At 30.0% G+C, this 23909-nt stretch overlaps 1 protein-coding gene across 2 annotated transcripts; it reads left to right on the top strand.

Moving 5' to 3' along the window:
* The first annotated feature begins 66 nt into the window (after nt 1-66).
* LOC142322092 (uncharacterized) lies at nt 67-23687 on the top strand. Of its 2 annotated transcripts, none has more exons than XM_075360769.1 (5): nt 67-263; nt 6289-6449; nt 14188-14272; nt 19370-19535; nt 23320-23687. In XM_075360769.1, the coding sequence occupies exons 2-5, from the start codon at nt 6381-6383 to the stop codon at nt 23519-23521; spliced, it is 522 nt and encodes a 173-aa protein (XP_075216884.1). In that variant the 5' UTR covers nt 67-263; nt 6289-6380; the 3' UTR covers nt 23522-23687. The 2 variants fall into 2 exon arrangements, with proteins under 2 accessions (XP_075216884.1, XP_075216883.1); XM_075360768.1 differs by having other exon boundaries at nt 67-341.
* The last annotated feature ends 222 nt before the right edge of the window (nt 23688-23909 follow it).

The raw sequence follows: 23909 nt of genomic DNA, 5'->3' as shown, positions 1-23909 counted from the left end.
AAAATGTAATGCATTTCATTATTCTCTCTATCTATTATTTTCAGGTAACTCTAACGCACTGGCTGCATTGGTTTTCAATTGATTGGCCGCTTCACACTTGCTCCGTCTGTGATAATATAGTCGTTATCAGTTTTATTGATTAGTGAATTGTTATCAAGGAATTTTGAAATAAATGGACGTTTCCACAAAACTGTCAGTAATCTCTACTTTCTGACACATGTGTCAGCAGTAAGCAAATAAGAAGTCAATTTTTTTACTGGAAGGTATATTGGCGTGTTAACAATTATTACTCATCTCGTAAATGTTATTTATTGGTTCTATGATGAACAAGAACATTTTCAGTTAGTACTTTTTCAATTTAATATATTGTTTTTTTACATTTTAAACATTTTTGAGAGTTCATAAATTTGATATGTGATAATAACATTTATTATTACACTTTCCTCCTTTTTTGGGGGAAAAACAGCTGGATAATATTCTTAAAATTTTTACTTTTTTGGAAAGGATTATTTTTAAAACATGATTAACTAGATTATGAAATGCACATGTTAGATCAGTGAAAAAAAAAACTGAAAAATTGCATTGCTTTTTATTATTTTCTGATCTAGCAAAATTTTGTTGTGAAAAAAGAAAACTGCCCTCCTAATAGCCCATCTGTTAAAGCAAACTGTTCAGCTTAATTAAAAATATATTACCTATTCCCAGAGTGTAATGAATATATAAATTAGCTATCACATCTGTATGTGGCTAATTTATCTATGTTTATACTGGTAAAGAGCTGGAAATGGTTTTTGTATTCATGTTTGTCTTGTACTGTACTGCCAAGTGGCCATGAGATATCTAAGTAAAGATTTTTGTTTAAGTTTACTAAAATTAATGAATGTAATAATGTTGTAAACAGTAATTTTAAATATTTAAATAGGTTATTTGTTTACAGTATGAAAATGGCAGTTCTTCCTTATTAGTTAAGTAGGCTATAAATTTAAGAGAATTGGTGTGAATTATAATTGTTATATGAACATTGAAGAAGGAGTGTGACTAACTGAATAAATATCTAAAGAAAAAGAATATTTATCTATTGCATGTCACAGGTTATTTAGATATTTGTGTAGATAAACTGGATCCATTTCTTAATAAGACAAGATAAAAGTTGCTTAATGCTTCGTAAAAATGATAATTTAAATATTAATGAAGGTTGAAAATGTATAATAATTTGCATTATTTTTCTGTTACGTCAACTCGGCAGAACTCTTGTTTGGATGTCTCTGACCATCTTGTACTATTTGTCACTTAAAATATGTAAGAGATATAGTAGAGGAAAGTTAAGGGTTTGAAGAAATCCTGTTGTAAATTTACTAATGAAGACTGTAGTATACATTCTATTGTACAGTTAAGTTTTTACATTAAAAGCATTTTCTAGTAAAAGGAAAGTTTATCAGAACACATGCATTTTCAGTTATGAAGAATTGGTGTTGGTTTTTATAAACTGTATAAAGTTAGTGAGTAAGAAAAGGGTCTAGTATTTATCTTTAAAAAATGCTATCATACTCGATTAAAAGTCGCACAACAAATAACTTGCAATACTCATAATTATCATAAATTTTCCAGTACTAAAACATTTGATTTTGTGTTATAACAGACTACAAAAAAATGGTCCACTGTACAGGTGGCTGACTACGAGGGTTGTCTGAAAAGGTTTGAGCCTCAACATGAAAATGACAAACTCATCAACAAAAGTTAGGGAATGTATTCGTGCATGTGTTAGAAATTTCCTGTTAAAGCCCAACAAGGCAAGGAAGGGAGGGGGTATGGCGATGCGTTAGAAAAGTACCCACTAAAATTTCAGCCGCTTTTGGACACTCAGTCATTTGATAATTGTTTGAGTAAGGCATTAAGAGTGTTTTTGTGAAAATGGAAAAAATCAAATGTCATGCCGTGATTAAATACTTTCATTTGAAAGGCAATACGCCTACACAAATTAAAACAGTTGGACGCTGTTTATGGGGACTCTGTCCCATCATTTGCTACCATGAAAAGATGGGCAGCTGAATTTAAACATGGTCGTACCAGCTTGGTTTATGATGAGGGTTCAACACGGCCGAAAACTGCAACCATCACCAATATCATTGAAAAATTCCACCAAATGATACTGGACAACCAACAAATTAAGGTTAGAGATAGCAGAGACTATGGGCATATCAAATCAACATATTTGTTACATATTAACTGAAGAATTGGATATGCGTAAACTATCTGCGCATTGGGTGCTGCGTTTGCCCACTTTGGACCAAAAACACATTCGAATGAACATTTCCAAGGCCCTGCTGGAGCAATTTAAGGAAAACAAGTCAGATTTTTTGCGTCGATTCATAACTGTAGATGAAACGACTTTTGTTGTTGTTTGCCTACAATTATCCAAAAGCCAGTACCATCTTCGTGCGGTCTGATTTTTATAATTTACAGCAGTGTCCTTTGTCACACACCACTTAAGGAATTAAGAAATATGATAACGATGAATACGTAATGTTAAAGCAAAATGTAGGTTAAAACTAGTTTTATATAAAACAACAATTTTTTTATTTCTCCAAAAGCAGTACCAGAATGGCAATCTGGCATCAATGCACCGCTGATAATTATATTATTTTATATTTTAATCAAACCAAAACTGCACACAGATAATTCAAAGTGAGAGGTATCCAACCTCCAATGTGTGCACTAGTGACATAAAACCAGATATTTATTTTTTTTGTGAATAACATTGCCAGCGTAATCTTAGGATTGTCAAGTAGTAATATCTGTTTGCATTTTATTGAAGCATCAAGTTCTAATTAGAAGCTGTTTAAGCAGCTTCCAGTTAGTAAAATTGAGATATGCAGAATGATTAGGAATATTTCAATTCAAAAGCCTAAACATATATGAATTTTTGAATATACTTTTTTTTAAAAAGAAAACAGTATATATTCCATTGTAATGTTCCTAAAGCTTCATAAAGTTACTTTCTATTATGCACTTTCCACAAACTTACTGAAAATTTCAAATTAGCTTTGTACATCTAGCTTTTTCAAAGAGCTTTTTACAAAAATGGTTGTTTCAAAGTACTAAGTAAAGTAACATCAACCCATCAGTTCGGTTCTTCCAGCATACTGGAAGGTTTGATATAAAGAAAAATTCTTAATGCATTTCATTGTTACTAAGTTTTTATGAGGGAATCAGTTTGGCTTTTGTGTATGTTATGTAGCTTAACATATGTTATTTATTTCTCAGTGGTGTGTTATTTTTGGGAAGCAGCTGATAAACTTGGTGGTTGGTTGTTCACCTTCAAAAACATTCTTCTCAGTGTCTGTTTCAAAGGCTTTAAATTATATTATCAGATTAAAAATTAGTTTGTACATTTAGTTTAATTAGTAACTCATCAGTTACTAATACACTAAGGAAGTTACTAATACACTGAGGAAATACACTAATACATCTATTAGTGTATTTCCATCATGTTACATCATGTATGTAGTGTAGTGTGGAATTTTAGCTTTTATCTTTTACATAATAGAAAAGTGAATATTAATGGCTCTTCGTATTAGGCAAGATTATTTAGCTCCTGTGTTCTACAGAGATCTATGATTGGCCTTTTTTTTCTTTGTGTAATGGTGAATGGTTTATCTACCTTTTTACATATTACCTGAGGACATCCTTATTGCTAACATTATATTTTTGGTATCAGTAAATGTAGATATGAAGAAGGAACTTAAAGTAAATCAAATAGTTAAACTGCTTAGACAAGGAAGTTGTGTAATTAGTAATCTAGTAGAAATGCATTTTATTAAAAATGACCTAATAGTGATTAAAATAAAATGAGAGAAATCCAGAATGACATACAGAAAGGTTCATTGTCTAGAATTCTGTTTAAATATAATTCAGCAGACTTTGAAGTTACAAATCTTTAAATATGTTTTTAAGAAAATCTAGAGTGGGGTTTGTTCTGCAAAGGCTAGAGTCATATCTTACTTGAGAAGTTCTTCAAATGATCATAGTGACCTTTCTCCAAGTCATTTACTTTATGATTTATACATGAGGGGTATATTCTTGCATATACAGTATTCTAGCTTGTTTAAAAGAAAGCTTTTAGAATCTGTAAGAAAAATTTCAGATGAACACTTAAACTTTTATTCAGTAAACTGAAAATGATGACTATAATCTTATGCATTTTTTTCATCTTAAAATGCATGTAATTCAAAAACACAATTTGAGTTTGTAGGTAAGGGATCATGTGCACAGGCATTATGCAAGGTATAGACAGGCTTTTAAGTTACCATATGCTTATTAGTAAACAAGTTTACAAATATAGGTTTATTAATTGATGTTTTTTTACAAGCTTTTCTAAGAATTCAGAGAAATCTTCACTAAATTATTTGTGGTTGGTTAGTGGGAAATGCATTTTGTCGATATGAATTTATACATTTAAACATGTTATATTTAATTTTGAATTCCAACCTTTCAAATCCTCGAATACCTGCCCTGCAATTTATAATATTGAATTATAAATGTTTTAATGAATTTCCACTTAATTTATTTTTGTATAATTTTATTAAGATATGCAATAGAATTAATAAAATTGAATATTATAATTTAAATGTAACTTCCAAACTGCAAATTTTGTGTTTTATCATAAAATGTAAATAAATAAATATTTTATTTTCACTGGTATGTAATGATTTCATTTTACAGATCAAATAATGTAATGTAGTGTTTTAATTTTTGTTATTTATTTTTGTATGCATGTAATGTACAACTGTGACTTGTTCTCTGAATAAAGATTGATGTTATCAATCCTGTTTAGTTTCAAACATTTTCTGAGCACTGCTTACATTAATTCAAGTTTTAGTTATAGGTCCAATTTGGCCATTCTTAAATTAATTGGGATGAAACCATCTTCCCTGGGCTAGAAAGTGTACATGTGGCAAACATTGTTCTGGGACTATTTCAATATAAATGCAAGTGACATATGTAGTTTCAGAACTATGTCAGTTTTCTTCTTAATTGTGATGTAAATTATAAACTTTTAATATATAGTTGCCCTTTGTTTTTTCCATTTTGTTTTTATGTTGTATATGTGACATTACAAACTGGAAAGGTTATAATTCACACTGAAATATTAGAATTCTATAATACTAAAGTTAAATTGTTATGTGAAACAGTCCTCCCCCCAAAGAAAAAAAAAGTAAATTCAGAACTGCATTTGTATTCTAAAACTACAGCTACAGTTGTTGATTGTATATGAATTTTCTTATTTGTAGTATAGATTGCTTTTAGAAATGAATGAAAAGGTTACCTGTGATATAGAGGGATTCTGAGTGCCTAAATCTGCTATCTGCTATTCAGTTTTAGTATGATTTGTAATTTGTTAAAGTCTAAAATTGCAATTTGCAGTTATTAATTACAAATAGAAAGTTTGTCTCAAAGCAGAAAAATCTATTAGAAATTCTCTGATTTTTAAATTAGTAAGGTTTTATATTTTTTGAAATAAAATTAATTAATGTCAGTTAATAAAATGAAAACAAAATGCAATTTTCAAATTTATTTCACCTTTTCAAGTTAATTATTTTCATAGCCATAACTAAACAACAGCTATATAAGAATGGCAACTAATGAGAGCTCAGTAGCAAGTGACAGCTCTTAAATGACAGTTCTTAAATGCATTTATTGTTATTATATGCAGAAAAAACAAACAGTTCTGTAGGCTACAGCAGTCAAGAGCATGACCACCCTCTCCTTATATCACTCATTATTTCCTGTACAAAATAAAAAAACATATATATTTTAACTATGCTGTATTTTGAGGCTTCTATATTTTAACCTATGCTAGCTCATGGCTCTAGGCTGTTTCACTCCATATTTATTAAGTGAAGAAGTTCCAAAACCTATATGTCAGATATGAATAAAAGTAAAAGTGAGGAGCCTATAATAGTTCCATTCCATTGATTGAAGAGTTTAATGCAATGAATTAGATCTGCTCTATGTTATTCTCAAAAGTGAATTTCATGTTTTTACAATAATACAAGGTGATTTAACACATCCGTATGCCCCATATTGGGAAAGATTATGATTAAGGAAATAACTTTAACTTTATATAATTTAAATAGAATATTTAAGATTTTATTATTTTGTACGTACACATAATCAATTAAATGTTTATCTTCTATTTGTGTGATAGATTATGCGTGACAGTTTAATAATCATACAAACAAAGTTACTATTCATCTATTCTGTAAGCAGTGTTTCAATGTTTTACAGGCTAATTTAAAAGAGGCACAAATTTATAATAAAAAAATGGGTGCCTGGAAACCATGAGAAATCTTATTACCAGTTAAGGATTGATATAATATATGGATGACAGTGGTTTTGACAGTGATCCAAAACAGCTAAAAACAAATGAAGATGAACAACTATTTCCGGTAATTTCAAGCAAAATAATCTATCATAATTTCCAAAAATGCTATTTTCCAGCAAGCACTATTCTCTTGTAAAATTGGATGTTTGGTATCGGATAATATACTTCAAGAGCTAATATTGGTACACTTCATCTAAATTTTATCTAAGTGGTATTTAATGATAAACTGATTAATTATTTACAATTTTTTGGCTACTTTATTTATTTAACTAAACTATTTATTTAACTTATTTATTTCAATAAATAATAATGTTAGTATTATTTTATTGCTTATGTGATTTTTTAACTGAATTTTTTATGGTTAAATCCAGTTATTGATTTAAAATGTTCTGTTAAAAAAAATTCAAAGATCAAGTGTAATAAGAAATAAATTCATCTGTCTATGGTGAATATTCTTTCTAAAACTAGTTTAAAAAGATAAATGTATATTTGAACTACTATGTTTTTCTGTTTATGCTATGTTGATTAAAATAATTTGTTCTGGTGAGGCAAGTCATAAGATCAAATAATGAAATTTTGCATCTTTTTTATATTACTGTTCAGATTAAATTTATCAGGAAAGTGTTAAGTTGTAAACTTTATTTGTGTTATCTTCATCAAATGAGTAAATAGGAAGTTGAACACTAACTGCTGATAGATTTTCAAGTATTTTGGAGTGATTTTTAATTTACATTAATAACATTTTATGATGTTAATTTTTGACTAGTTGCTAAGGTATATAGGATAAATGTGATTTTTTTTTTATTCTACACTTAACAGAATTAACTCAACAGAAGGCAAAAGTGATATATTCATATCAATTTATATTCTTATTTTTAATTTAATTATCTAGATTTTAGAATTAACGGTATATTTTCCATCATCCATTTTACCTGTTTAATCACTATTATTATTTTTCATACTTATCACTTAACTCAGTGTTTCTCAGCCTGTGGGGGTGCACTCCCCTAGGTGGCTTGATAACACTAAATGAAAAGAAAATATCATTAAAAAGATTTATTAATTTACTGAAAGGAAAGCAAAATAAAATACATTCTGACATAATAAATAATAAAATACACATTTACACTGTTATAATACAATAATTAACTTATCAATACTAAATTAAAAACCTGTTTAGTAATTATTAGTGACTCCCTTGGGCCTGTCTTGCAGAACAGTTTTTCAAAGGAAGGTTTAATATTAGAAGTAAACACCCTGAGCTCTTTTTCTATATTTAGCTGAGACCTATATTTTGTCTTCAAAGCAGCCACCTCAGAAAATCTGGTTTTGCAAAGGTAAGGTGTTGAAAATGGTAGTAGTATACAAAACGCTCTTGTTTTTAGTGCAGAAAACTCATTATCCACCCCTGCCTAAAATTCAGAGTGATTTATTACTAAATTGTCTTATGATTTCCCCACTTGCTGTGAAGTCTATCAAGATCTCTTCTTAGGCAGTTGAGAGCCCTTTGGGAGTATTTTGAAATGGATCCCTAACCCGCTTGTAACTTGCTATCAAGTTGTCATCAGCAAGAAAACACTTTTTAAAATTCTTTGCCAGCATGGCTAAATGATTTTCAGTGGTTACAAAAACAACTTTCACATGTTGTTTTTCAGCCTTGTAAGTTTCAACAGATACATCCACATTTGCAAACATTTCTAGGTTTTTTGCTTTAAGTTTCTGCACCACAATTTTCTACAAAAAGCATAAATTTATAACTCATATCCAACATATGTATATTTGCGGAGTCTCTGTTGAGAAGTGAACATGAAAGGTTGTGTTAGATAGTGCTCCTGCGTTAATGTGTGTTACTAGTGCTTGTGTGTTGGTGTTCTGCTTCATTTCCGGCTACCTGTGTCCATGACCATGTGACATCGACAACATCCCGTTAGGACGCCTACCCAGGCCCGCAGCCACATATCACAAAGCTATTGTCAACGACCGGATAAGTTTTAAACCTTTGTTTAAAAACTTTCTAATTTTATTTATATCGTTAGCGTTAATATATTAGTAAATACTATTGAACATTTACAAGTAATTTTATTCCTAATTCTTAAATTAATTTAATTTAATTAATTTATAAATATTAATATTTATCTGTTATTATATAATTAATTTATAAATATTAATATTTATCTGTTATTATATTTTGTTAAATTGATATTACTTAATTTAATTTAACTTCATATAAGTTAATTTTAATTTAATTTAGTTTATTAAGCCATTAAATTGGACTTTATGTAAATTGAATATAATATAATAAATAATTTTATTATATTATATTAAATTAAATTACTTATAGTTTTAATCTTTTTACTTTTTATTATAAATTTTCTACGACAAACTTTTCATCGAAGTCAAAAATAGTTAAATAACTTAATATTAATTTAAATTTTAGCAGTACTCTTCGGACGATTCTTTCTTAATGGAAAGCTATCTAATCTGATCCCGACCTCCTCCCCCTCACAATAGCTTTCTGATGGAGGAGAATATAATGGTGTGGGAGCAAGAAAACGTCTAAAGCGTAGGTCGGTAACAACAGGTGTTCAACACTCCAAGGAGCTGAACACTACGAGGGGCACCTCTGAAATGACAGTTGCCACCATGGAGGTTAGCGATGGAAATTCCTCGCAACCTCCGGTCACTAGGTGGGAGAAAATCCCACCTATCATGTTGGACTGCTCCAAGGAGTGGCCAGCGCTGACGAGATCAATCTCCGCCATTGTAAGATGGCGCCTGGTAGCCAAAAGTACCAGGCTATCTGTAAGGCTGCAGTTAAGCAGCGAAGGCGACTTCAGGGAAGTACAGAGTTTTCTGCATTCCAAGGGAGTCGCCTTTCAGCTCCCAAAACATACTATGGTTACTATTACTATGGTTACAACCATAGTTAGCACAATATTCAGATGAGGCCTCGTTTCTTTTGAAGCCAGAGTTTCTCTGTGGATCATACAATGTGTCCAGACACTGGAGATATTCATTGCAATATTCTGGTGCAGTTTTTCCACTCTATGTTGGCCTCGTTTATAAAATCATTTAAGATAGCAAATAATACGAGGGCTGTTGCTTTGAGTTCTGTTGATTTGCAGAAAAAGTAGTTCTACTGCTGACATACTATCACAAAATTGAACATATAAGCAATGAAATGAGCGTCTTTGTTGCTATTTGTTGCCTCATCAAGCTGAATTGAAAACAATTTGTCACGCAACTTCCTAAAAAGCTGATGCTGTACTTCTTCAGCTGTATCACCAATTTGACAGGCAACAGTATCATTTGATAGTGGTATGGACTGCATTGCTTGGCAAAATTATCTCCAAACATAGTTTCTACAATCTGAATTGCAGCTATGGCGACTGGAATCGCCACAAGGTTGGGATGGCAAAATAAGCTCTTCACCAATGGTGTTAAGGTTTTTACTGGCGACTATTTCATATGAAACTTTGTAAGAGGCAAGTAAAGCTTTTTCATTCACAAAGTTTTTTAAAAATGATGTTTGCTTTTCATATGGTTTTAATTTTAATTTGAATAATTCCTGGGGTTTGTTAACATACTCACTATAAAGCGTTCCAAATGTCGTTTATTAGATGCTATCTGCTGCCAAAATTTTAGAGCAAATGACACACAGGGGCCTTTCTTCTTCATTACTTCAGTACTGGTAAATTCAAAATTTAAGTATTTTTGAGAATATTTTATTGATTTTATTTTTGGAACCACGCTCATCTGTACACTTGTTGATGCTTGACTATCGTTTAATGCTCACTTACACCCGTGTAAAAATTTAAATTTTCACTTTCCATGATTCTGTATAAATCTACTGCCGTGAATATTTAATACCGTGAATTACAATTAACATGCAAATTAAAAATTTATCCATGATTCTGTATAAATCTACTGCCGTGAATATTTAATACCGTGAATTACAATTAACATGCAAATTACAACATATGTATTCATGATAGATTCCTAGCGATAGAAGTATCTACTCGATTGAGACTGGCAGGAATTGAATGAGGTGCAGCATTTATACACGTTTTTGCAGATGTTCCAGAATGTTTCAGACAAATCTGAACTTCTTGTGAAGCCGTAAGAATGTCCGATATGGTGGACGTAAAAAAAATAGCAATAGACAGGCATCAATTCTGGTTTTGTCAATGCAGTGGATTAGTGTTGCCAAATATCAATAAATTTCCTTATTCTTGGTAATTTGTAAGTTTTGTAATTAAGGATGTAGTTTAGCTTTAGTGTCAAAATACATTATTATTGTATAAGAGGGAGGCGCGTTGAAAATTATGATTGAAAATTGGGTTGCAAATACTGAAAGGTTGAGAAACACTAACAACTCATTATTTCACTTTCATTGCATTGATTAGTTTCATCTGTGACTGATCAAAAGTAATTAATATGATTTTAAAAAGAAACTGATATTATATAAAGTTAAAGAATAAATTTCTGAGAAGAATCAATTTCTGTAATATTAGTGATAATCATTACGGATTCCTAAATATTTGATTTATTTTACTGATTGATAGATATTACTTTACCTTTTTTTGTTTAAATTGATGTATGAAATTCTTCTTATATGGTTTTTTTCCTGCCGATTTCAAATCCGTATCTGAATTTCTCCAGATAGCAGCAGTTTTTAATAATGTTGTATTAAAAAAATGTTATAGTTCTAATTCTTTTTAACTAATCTATGTAGTAAATATATCTGAGGTGGGTATTTTATTGATGTTCCTGATATATAAAATGTGGTATACATCCATATTACATATTGAGCAGTAAACTATAAGTAGGTTTGGATATCTTTCATGGTGGCATGTTTCCATCATTGATATATATCGTGTTGGAAAATTTGTCATCTTCATCTATTACATTTTCAAGATCTTATGGAAAAAAGGGCTAATGTGACAACAGAATATATTATTAAAAAAAATCATATTCTATATCTCTCTAAAGCAGTATTTTTGTAAATTATTTTTAAAGCATTGTATTAAAAATTATTTGAAGTTAGTTTGCTGGGAATAAAAAATGTTTTACATTTGTTGGTACTGTTCATATGAAAAAACAATATTCATCTGAAACTATGGGTAAGATCATTATGCAAGTATTTCTTTTCATAATTTTACAATTAATAAACAAACTAAAAGCAAGCTGTATGTTTAAACAAATGAATTGTTCATATATAATGCCATTACTGTAGCATCACATCAAGGTATGACATAGTATTACTCATAATTACCATTTCCTTTTACTTGATTTTTTGCTGAGATGTAAGTAATTTATAGAACATAGCTGATGGGTTTAATATGATTACTCACTTATTAAACAGGTATGTTGTGAATTTTTTTTTTGAAAAATGTACATATGGTGCTTTTACCTATTTTTGTATATTAAAGAAAAAAAAAAAAATATATATATATATATATCTTACAAAAAATGAAATATTAGGAAAAACTGTGAGCTAATATTAACATTCAACCAAAAAAAATACATGAAAATCAACTAAAATCATCTATTTAACAGAATCTTAGTTAACACTAAATATTTATTGAAATTTCATAGTGCTTTTTAATTTTTTACATTATAATGTGGACAGATACTCCTTTTTACTTTCCTAGCTGTAGTATATAATTATATTACATAATACAGTATACAAGGAAAAGTAAACTAATCAGAGTAAAGTAGTCGGTCAAATTTTTGATGTTGGGTTTTCTGTAGATTTGATCTTTCATGACCTCCTCTAACAAACAAAAAAAATACAATTTTAGTAACTTTACAGAACCTTTTTTTGTTCATATGTATGTTGGTCTATATTTTACTTGATATCTCAAGACTGGATCAAGTGAATTGAATTAAATTTGGAATGAAAATTTTCTGATTATAGGACACTGATGCTGTTTTAATTTTGTCACAGTGTGCGATGGGGGGGGGGGGCAAGGAGATATCTTAAAATTTTACTCAAAGGGTAGCTACATTTTTACTTATTTGTACGAAGTATAGGAAGTATTTGTGAAAAATTCCGGTTTTCAGATTTCAACAGAAATATGCATTTTCACCATCCCTGAATCCATTTTGACTAATGTCGGTGTGACGTATGTATCTCACGTAACTCAAAAACGATTAGCCGTAGTATTTGAAATTTTGGATTTAGTACTGTTTTAACATCTAGTTGTGCACCTTCCTCCCTTTTGATTACAATTGACTGGACCAAAAGTGTCCAAAAAAAGGCCAAAATCCAAAAAAAATTGGATTTTGGACTTCTTCTTAACTGCAGAAATAAGCCCTCATAGAGAGAGCTTTTCAACAATATATCATAAGTTGTACTTATTTTCATTGGTTCCAGTTACAACCAAATAAAATTTTAATTAATGAAATATTTGGATCTTAACAAGGGGAAGGCACGTCAGTTCGAATTCAACTTCATCTCCTTTTTTTAATTTAAATATATTGATTTATTAATAATTATTAACCTCTGATTGTAAAAAAAAAATTTACAATAAAAAGTAATTCGATAATCACAATAAAAATAAAAAAAATGAAAAAATATCAGAAGTTATTAATGAAATAAAATTTTATGTACTTTGTATTTTTAAAAAATGTGTATATGTAATTTAATAGGTGTGCAAGGAATTCATGTGGTGTCCACATCAGATTTTTTTCATATAAACTTTCATCTTGACCTTAGGTAACTAAGATTCTTTCTGATGATGTTTGGTCTTATCAAACCCCGTAAAGGGGTGGAAGCAAAAAAAACCTTTTTTTGCCATTTCTGGACTTACATTCCTAGACTTACATTCTTACACTTATACCTATACTTATTAGATGATTTCATTACATTAGATTTCAATGTGGTATTGTATAAGGTCAATTTTATTCAGGGGTGGAAGATAAAAAGCCTATTTTTTGCTTTTGTTCAACAATGAGTGTCTTAAGACCTATATCATAAGATGGCTTGATATCATAAGATTGGATTAACAGCCAATTTTTATGAAGTTTTGTATGATGACTACTGAATGTGGATCATTGATTCCATTTAATTTTGGTTAAAATTGATCCAAGGATGGACCCATACTTCAAAATTTTAGTCAAATAAAAGTCTACTTTTACTCTAGTAAAATAATCTAATTATTTTAAATAATAGAAGTAGATAATTTATTCTATTTCTATTCTAATAATTTCCTAAGAGTAGAGTAATGTTTTCTACATTTTTGGTTTTATATATTTGATGATGAAAGAGGTAGCTACTGTATGTATGGAAAGAAGCACAGTTTCTAAAAAAATAAGCTTGTTTTAAAAAAGTGATAGTTATTTCCAGAGAATTTATAAGTAAGTTCTCTTTTCTTATTAAGCAATCCTCATTTATTGCCTCCTTGTTTAATTGTATTGTTATATATATTCAACGTTTGATTCCAATGTTTCATTAAGAAATCTGTTTTATTTTTAATCTTGTTTTTGCCAAAATCTTGTTTTGACAATGAAATCTCACTGATGACAAAATATAATTTTTTTTTAAAAAAAGATATGTTTTTAAAAATATTTGTTATAAAAAAGATTGAGTTGCAGCTTTATCAACTTTTTAAATCTTAAGATCTATGCATTTTGAAAAATACATGTAAAATTTTAACTGTTTAAGCTTAAGTGTATGTTTGAGTCATAAGTTTATATGAGATATTTTATTATTATTAATAATTTCAATTCATGTTTATTATCTTCAATTAACAAGTATGTAATAAACTCTCATCTATTTTTTTACTGATGTATTAAAGGTTAGTGACAGTTCATCCAGCAGTGCCACAACAATACATTCAACTCCTAAAAAGTCAAACAGAAGAGAATTACATAAAAAACTGGGTAAGATATCTGTCTTACCTTTAATGCATGTAGTCCAGTAATACTGTGTTTAAACAGTACTCCAGTATGAATTCCAAACTTCAGAATATTGCTTTTGTGATTTTGTGTAGAGCACAGTTTTTAGTTACTACAAAAAAAAAACTTTGCTACATTTAAAATCTGCAATTTTAAAATGGTTAATCCAAAATTTATTCTAAACTGCTGGAGCAGTATTACCATTTGAATAAAGTAACTTAACAGTTTCTGCAATTGAAACTTTATTAATTAAATGTATTTTTATTGAATTTGAAATTAAACTTAATAAAAAAAAAAGTTATCACATATATTTTTAATTTTTCATACAAAAAATAACATCTGATAAAATATGTCGTAGTTGGGGTATTGAGTGTAATTGATTGCTTCACAATAAACAAATGTACATTAATTTATTACTCTAAACAATATGTCATGGTCTGTTTTATGGCCGTAACAATGTAAAGAGATATTTGAGGCATTAGTGATTTCTCTAATTAAAGTGGTATGGGAATAGTGCAATCAGAAGTAATCATGTTTAGTTTATGAGCAGAGTTGAATAAAGTGAAGGTGATATTTAAAAGGCTGAATTTCATCTAGATTCCGGATGGCTTGGCATGCAACAATATATTTAGCTTAATGAAGTACAATGAAAACATGAATGTTCTTAATTTCCATAGTAAGTCTGGCATGGAATTCTTGCTTGCCTTTAGAAGGTTATGCCGTTTAGTTATGGTTATACCATTCAGAAGTGATTTAACAATTAGGATACGTAACAAAAAAGTCTTTATCAACAAGAGGGTTAAACAGCCCAAACTACTGATGATTTTAATAATCTTTCTATAAACGTTTTTTTTATCAGCTCAGATTGCGTTTTTTGTTTGTTGTTTTATGTTAATTATATTGTAATAATTTATTCATACATTTGTTCAATATAATGTTAAAATATAAATTGTCATTAGTAAATAAATACATAATAAAAATTAAAATACAATGTTGTAAGTTGAAGTATACCTAGAGATATTAAAAGCATACATAAAATAAATATAACAATATCATGTCAATATTTTTATCACACCAGGAATACATTCTATAAGTAAAGCAGGTTCTCAATTAACTACTGATGCAGCTTATTTCTGAAAGCCTTAAGAGGCAGCATTTGTACTGTCAAAGGAAATGTATTGAACAAATGCACGTCTCTTGAAGTCCACCTATCCTTCACAATCTTAACCAGTGGTAGATACAGAGCTTGTTTATGTCTTGTATTATAGTCGTGATAGTCAGATCTTTTATTGTAATTATTTAAATTATTTTTCACATTAAGCAATACATAATATATTTACAGATTAATCAAAGTCATGATTTTTAATTTATTAAACAAAAGTTTGCAGTGCTCCCCATTACCCTTATTCAACATTACTCTTACAGAATATCTTTCTTACAGTTATTCAGAATCAAGCCATTACAAAAAAACCATCTCTTTTTCCTGAGAAAGTTAGCTGCTTGCTTTTCTTCTAATTTCTATAGACTTGAATCAACTGACAAAAGAGTTATCAGCATTGATTACTGCAGATGGAGAGAAATGCAATGGTTTATCATAACAATAAAGAAAAAGGGCCCAAAACAGAACTTTCTGGGATCCCAAATTCATTTACCCTAGACATAAAGAGTACACTATTAATGTTCAGCATCTGTCTTTTGAACGATTAGTGTGACTGAAAGAACATCAGAGAATGCTCCCCAGTTCCATACAGTGACAATTTCTTTATCACAAGATTATTTAAAACTACGTCAAAGGTTTTTGACAAGTCAAACAGTGTTAAGGAGATAAAATTTTTATTTTTGAAGGCATTTATAATCTGATTAACAACATACTCTAGAACAGTGATTGTCAACCTTTTTAGTTTCACATTCCCCAAAAAAATAATCCCCCCCCCCCCCCAACACAACCAATGAATCCTAGTTAAAACACTTTAGCTGTAATGATAGTGACTGGTATAAACATGTATGTATGAAGTGTAAAAACATGAGCAATTTACAGCTTCCAACTTGATGTATACATACATGCTCTCCTTGTAATTTGGTCTGCTTGCATAATATTCACTGTGAGAGTGTTATGTTCGTGCATGCATATGATACGTTTCAACACATTGTGTTCTCAGCAGTATAAAAGCGGTATAAGAGATTGTCAGTTTAGTTTTGAATGTGAAGAGTGCGTCTGGTGTCTTTATTTAAGGTTTTAAAATCATAGTTTCATTGAAAATAATAATTGAGGTATCAGGTTTTTAGTGTGCAGAGATGGTATAACTGTTTTTTTTTTTTTAATTAGATTCTTATGCAAAATGGATGAATTTGTGAAAAAATGAAGTGAGCCATTTACATTCAGTGAATCGGTTGGTAAAAAAACAGATTGTACAATGACAAGTATATGAGTTTACCTCATTAGATGGAAAGCCACAGTGTGTTATTTGCTTTCTAGTCCTTTACAAAGAAAGCATGAAGTCATCAAAATTAATTTGACTCTTGGAAACTAAACATCCAGATCATAAAAGCAAACCCTTGGAATTTTTTAAAGAAAATTACATATTTTTTAATCAACTTCTGTTTGTAAATTAAGCCATACTGATAAAAGTACACTTAAAGCATATTATTTCATAGCATTAAGAGTAGCTAAGATATCTAAACCCCAGAAAACCTCATATTGCCCACTGCAATTGATATAGTCACTATTTTAATAGGTGTGGAAGAAGCAAAAAAAAATTGAAAAAAATTCCACTTATGACACACTATCAAGGTGAATCGATGACATGGCTGCCGATGTTCGCGATCAGATAATTTAGCAAGTGAATATTTTAGTATTCAATTTCATGAATCAACAGATATGGCAAACATTTCTCAGCTCTTGTGTTTTGTGAGATGTGAGTGCAATACAGACAGGTGAATCAAAGAAAATATGTTGTTTTGCAAATGCAACAGGATGTAGTGTTTTAGATGTTTTTTATGGAGCTACTACAAACTAGATTGGACAAAATGTATTGCAATATGTAGTGATGGTGTAAAGGTGATAACAGGAAAGAGTAGTATGGATTTCTGAAAGAATTAAAAATTTATCTTATACCAAGGGCGGAATTGATGTACTGGTTTCTTCACAAGCATGTTCTTGCCACAAAAAAAATGCTGGAAAATCTCAAACAAATTCTTTATAAAGCTGTAAAAATGGTTAATTTTATTAAAAGTCGACCATTACAGAATAGGCTGTTGCTATACAATGAAATGGGGGAAAAGAAAGTCTTTTCTTTTCCATACAGAAGTCAGATAGTTATCGCAGTGTTAACCTGGTTATTGGAATTGCAAAATGTTTTATTAAATATTTTTCTAAGATAAACTAAGAATGTTTTTACAGAATAATGAATATATGTTGCTAGCTTACCTAGCTGTGATGTATTTTCTCATTTAAATGACTTGAAGATGAATTTAAAAGGACATGAAAAAACATTTTATAAAAGACACAAAGTTCATGCTTTTATTAAGAAGCTTGTTATATGGATTATCCATATGCCTTCAGAACAAAAATTTTGATTTTTTTCCACTTACTTCTGATTATATTGAGAAAAATTTGGATGAAGAGGACATTATTCACCACTGTTTGGAGAGCATGAAGATGAATTTTTGTGAGCTAAATATATGTAATTTTTATTTTTCGGTTACACTTCTCTCAAACTTGTTAAATTTTATTGATATTTAGTTAAATTTAAATAAACATATTTTATTTTAAGTTTATGAATGTGTTATTAGTTTTCAGTGATAGTTTAGCTATAATATTAGTTGTAAGTTTTTGTTTGTTAAATTTTTCAGTCTTTAGTGTAGTTTTAGTTGTTAGTTTTTTCTTATATTTATTCTGGAAGATGATAATGCAAAAGAATTTTTCGCCCCTTAAAAAAAAGAAGTTAAAACTCATCACAGAAGCTGCTGTCCTTTTTTGAACGACCTGATATAAAATAAAACTTCACTTTAAAATACCAAAACCTTCAAAATTCACTTTTCTATTAGAGCTCAAATACATACCTACTTCTGTCATTATCTTTCATATAAAACTTGAAATATGAGCTTTAGTGCTAATTATGAAACAAGGAAAACTTGTTCACACAAAAAAAAGTATCATATTTTTAATGAAAAATAAGAAAAACAATTTTTATGGAATAAAGAGTTTTTAATTTTAAGTAATGGTTTTTTAAAGAAAAATTTTGAAAAGTGAGGGCGAAAAAGTAATTCAACAAATTATCATGCACATGGCTGCATAAAGGTAGGATTAATAAAACACTTAAAATAATTACTTAAATAAATCTGTTGTAATATTTAAAAGTCTGAAAACAATATATCCAAGGCAGAAGCAGTAAAAACAAGTGCTTATACTGTTGTAAGGAGGATATTTAGAAGATATATTATGCTTTTGTACTAGAGGGGGCCATTTAGAGAATGATTGTTTTTGTTGCAATAGCAGAGTCCAATGGGATCTATGTGAAATATTTGTTACCTTTTCTGTCACACATTCTTATTTAGAAGTCTAAATAATTTGTTTTAATCTTGCCGTCTCCTTTTATCTTGGCTAATGTCTATAAATCAATTTTTTTGTCTAAAGCATGAATAAAAATGTATAAAATTAATTATTACACATTTAGCCACATACTGATTAAAATATTAATTGCATTTCTCTTGGAAAAATGTTGTCATCACCAAGTAAATACATTTATTCATACTGCCATTTACTTCTTTGTTATAAGGTTAAAACTTTCAATACTATTTCACGTGTAGTATCCTTCCTTTATCCCTGTTAAACAAAGACCATTTAAAACTTGTTATTTGGCAGTTTACTCAGTTACTCTATGAACTTCAGTTACCAGGTTCAAATAGTTACTTTTTATTGAATTAAAATGTCTGTGTTACTATTGTAATTTAATAATTTTAATTAAATTGATGGCACTATCTTATGACTACTTGCCTTGATTTGGACAAGGCACCTCATGTAATATTTCAGGAAGGCTAGAATGTTAATTTATATTTTTATGTAATTGTAATTAATTTCAGAGCGTCGCATTGAACAAGCTAAAAAGATACAAAATTTTCAAGACCTGAAAAAAAATTCACCATTAATACCAATACAAAGACTTCAGATTCCATCCAGCAAGAGCAGCACAGCCTCAAACAGCACAAAAGAACATCATCCCTTAGTAGACTGGGATTCTGATGAAAGGTAACATCTAATTTTTTTAAGTAATCTTTTACAGATGGTGGTTGAACCCAAATGGTGGGAACGATTTAATGTTAAAACAAGTAACTAGCCTGTGAATAGAAAAATAGGGATTGATTTGGAAACATTTAAATTGCTCATCTTTAGAGGGTCTAATTTTATAAACTACAGGATGTTCCATATAAAATGCAACCCAACCTTATATCGGTAGGTATTGAAATAATAAAAAGGCATGTGTAAATGTAAATGTAATTTTTATTATTACCATCCATTACCTTACATTTAGAGTAAATGTTGGAAGTGGCCGCCATCTTCTTGAATACAAGCTTTTTTCAAAGTTTGTGGCTGGATATTTAATACAGCTTGTTCAATATTGACTTTCAGATGTTCGTGGTTTGTTGCTGTAGGCGTTTTCTTTGAGGTAACCCCATAGAAAAAAATCCGCCGCAGTCAAATCTGGAGATCTTGGTGGCCACAAGCCTCGACCAATAACACGATTACCAAAGAATTCCTCAACGAAATCAGAAGTTGAACCTGCGTAGTGCGATGTCGCACCGTCATGTTGTAGCAAGCAGTGTCTGTCTTCCTCTTCCAAGAGTGCGATGAACTGAAATAAAATATCCTGATATCGTTCTGCATTAATGGTGTATTCGAAAAAAATAGCACCGATTATTTTCTTCTGCGATATCGCGCACCACACGCCCAACTTCTGCGGGTGTAATTGTTTTTCGTGATAAACGTGGGGATTTTCAGCACTCCAAATTCTACTGTTTTGGCTGTTTACGTAGCCATCCAAATGAAACCATGCTTCATCTGTGAAAAATAACGAATCCATAACATTAATTCCCTCACGCAGAAATCGACGGAACCATTGACAATATTGTAACCGTTTTTTTTTGTCGGGCTCAAAAAGTTGATGAACCGTTTGAATGCGATAAGGTTGTAATTGTAATTGTTTAGTCGCCCAATGAACAGTTGATTTAGACAAATTAATTTCAGCAGACAAACGTCTGATCGATTTATTTGGCGAGGCAAGTAATCGGCCTTTGATTTCAGTGACTGTATCTGTATTCAACCCTGACACAGATCTTTTGTGTTCCTTGTTATTAACAGAACCAGTCTCTAAATTTTGAAACTAACCTTAATACTGATGTTTTGTTAGAAGCTGGTTTATCTGGTACTTATGGCGAAACAAATCTTGCACTGCAACCACTGATTTCCTACTGAAGTAAGACTCAACAATGAAAACACGTTCATCTAGCGAAAACACCATCTTGATTCTAGCAATACACTGAACTTTATGATTGCATTGTTGTTACTAACGGTAGTGTTCTACTGTGTCGCCGCGATGTTCATATGTTGGACGAGTCCATTTCAGTAACGAGTAGGGGAGTAAGCTTGACTTTTGAAATTTCATGGATGAGTGATTGATGGGTTGCATTTTATATGGGACACCCTGTATTTAGTTCTTTTATTTGTGTGGTCTCTTTTCTGGTATGTTTTTAAGGTCATAGACATCACATATTCCTTATAGAAAGAAGCTTCGCCAGTTAAGATTACACTAAAAAGATTTACTTGTATATAAAAACATTCTGTATGTACATTAGATTAGTTTATTGTATAATATTAATGAATTATACATATACATGGTGAACATAAATTAGTCAGGGATTAATGAAAAATGAACAAATATAGTGCACGTTGATTTTTTTCAGATATTAGGTACTAGAGTAACTCTAGTACCAAAAACTCTAGAAGGTCATCATACTCTAGTATGATGACCTTGAATGAGCATGCCGGCACAATGTAATGGCAAGGGGATTATCAGTTTAGCAATGGCTTCTGTGGAGGAGAAATTAATGCGTATACTATGAAAGTGGAAAGTGCTTCATGAAAGTGGATCTGTTATCCCTGTTCATTCACATTTTCATTTAGAATACGGCCATGATTCTTTTAATAAAGATTATTAAGTATTGGTATAACAATTTAAGGATACAGGAAGAGTAATACATAAAAAAGGTGCTGGTAGACCTACCACCAAGAGAATTGTGGGATTGAGTAAAAGAAACTTTTTAGAGAAGCCCTTGTAAATCAACTCATCATGCAAGTTTAGAACTGGGAATACCACAATCAATAATTATGAAGGTTCTACACAAGCTCCTAAAACTTCATGCATATAAAATTGACTAGGCGCATACAATCTACGGCAATAAATCATGCCGTTACAATTTTGCCATGGACATTCTTGATAGTGAACAAAGATAATGCATTTTTAGAAAAAGTAATCTTCTCTGACAAAGCTACCTTTCATGTTTCTAGTCACATTAAACATTAAACATTATAGTTGTCTTATTTGGGGTAGCAAGAACCCTGATGCCATGTGACAAACACAATGTGATAGTCTGAAAATTAACATTCGTTGTACATTGACTGCTAATGAAGTGATCAGACCATTCTTCTTCGCTGAGCCAACAGTTATTAGTGCTAGTTATCTAGGTATCTTACAGTAGTATGCAGTACCACACATTTGACATCAGTAACCCAACATTAACTTCCAACAAGATGACTCGTCATCATACTGGGCTTTACACGTTAGGGGACTACCTACATGAACAATTTCCTCAAAATTGGATTGGCTGTGATGGACTAATCCACTAGCCACCTTGATTCCTTAACATTTTGCCACTCGATTTCTTTCTTTGGGGACTTGTTAAAGAATGGTGTATGCATCGCAGGTTGTCAACTTCAATGAACTAAAAAGAGAAGAATAGAAGGTTTAGAATAGAAGATGGAATAACTCTCGATATTCTTTGTAATGTGTGGTGGGAAATTAAATATTACCTAGGAATTTTATGCACGACAAAAGATGTTCATGTGGAACTTGTTTGAAGTTAATAAGTGTTGTTAACAAAACAGTTTGAAATGCTCTGTTCAACAATAAAATATGGATTTAAATATATTATTTTATTTTTTTTATTAACACTATGCGGAATAATTTATGATCACTTTGTGCATTAGTACACTTTAATAATAATAAATTTATGTCTATTATATCAGTAATAAACACCTAAAAGTATGTTGTTTGTTCTATACCACATTTTGTCTCCCATATTGTGTTTTTCAGCTTGCTCTATTTTCATCTATGGTTTTTCAACCTATAACATTTTCATGATTTTCTACATTGTTAAGAACTCAACATTTCAGGTCACCATAATTTCTTATATGTTAGGTAGGATTCTAGGATCATAACCCTGAGCATTAGTTTCCTCATAACTTTAAGTGTTCTGACCTTATGTAGGCATTTTCATTTTTCTAATTGATGAAGAGCATTGATGTGTAAAAAACTGTATATACCACTTCATATCCCTTCATCAAGAAATGATAAATTCAAGGCAAATGATTAATGATTTAGAAGCCATCATGCAGACTGCTATGTCAAATATTTTTATATAGTTTTAAAATATTTTGTTTAATAATAAAAACATAGTCTGTGCCTATGTATTATTCCACTGGGAACCGTTGCTATGTTTGTTTACTGAATTCATTTTTTGGTTACAAGAAGTATCAATTGATGATCTTCCTTCATTGATAAATAATACTTTAAATTATTTTCATTCTATCCATTGTATAATTCTTTTCCTTTCTTTAATTTTCCTTTGAGTATCTGGTTTGTTCTGAAGTGGAGAAATGAAACTATATCCCACTCTTGCTAAAGTAAGTGTTTTACAATCATAATATAGATCTTTATATAGTGTCAAAATAATAATAAATATGTAATATTTTCCAGTGAAGAGGACATTAACTTTTTCCCAGCGTCACGGTTAAGAGACAGTAGCAAACAAGAGTTGACAGATACATTCAGTATTGAAGAATTTGAAGTAACCCCAGATGATGAAGATGATCTTGATTTATTACCTCCAAAATCAATGAGTCAAAGATTACTTTGCTGTAATTTACCACTACCAACTTGGAAATGTGTTATATTATAAATAAGACTAACTACTTTATGCAACATAACGGTGATAAAATAACATATTGTTACATTTTTGTAAGGGTAGTGGATTTTCCTGTAGGCCTACAATAATAAAACTTATTTATAATTTTTATGTACATATTTTTACCAGGAGAAATAAATACTTAAAAAAGTAAATAAAAGATATTTCTACTAATGTTAGATTAAGATTTAAGAAATCATTTTAGCTGAAGTTTTAATTAAATTTTATTTAACTCCTTATAATGAGATATTCTCCTATGTCCATGATGCAACCTGAACCAGTTTAGAACAATACATTAAAATTATAAAATCATCAGTATTATTAAAAGAACTTTATAGTTTTGTGCATTTTGTTATTTTCTTTGTTTTTCACTGACTTTATA

The sequence above is a fragment of the Lycorma delicatula genome, chromosome 3 (genome assembly GCF_047948215.1).
Source record: "Lycorma delicatula isolate Av1 chromosome 3, ASM4794821v1, whole genome shotgun sequence".
Lineage (NCBI taxonomy): Eukaryota > Metazoa > Arthropoda > Insecta > Hemiptera > Fulgoridae > Lycorma > Lycorma delicatula.
This window is presented reverse-complemented; position numbering and strand designations above follow the sequence as displayed.

Excerpts from the sequence above, each read along its gene's own strand:
- LOC142322092 (XM_075360769.1), top strand. The coding sequence starts at position 6,381 with ATGGATGACAGTGGTTTTGACAGTGATCCAAAACAGCTAAAAACAAAT. Across the intron at positions 6,450-14,187 it reads AAGATGAACAACTATTTCCG|GTTAGTGACAGTTCATCCAG; the intron begins GTAATTTCAAGC and ends GATGTATTAAAG. Across the intron at positions 19,536-23,319 it reads GACTGGGATTCTGATGAAAG|TGAAGAGGACATTAACTTTT; the intron begins GTAACATCTAAT and ends AATATTTTCCAG.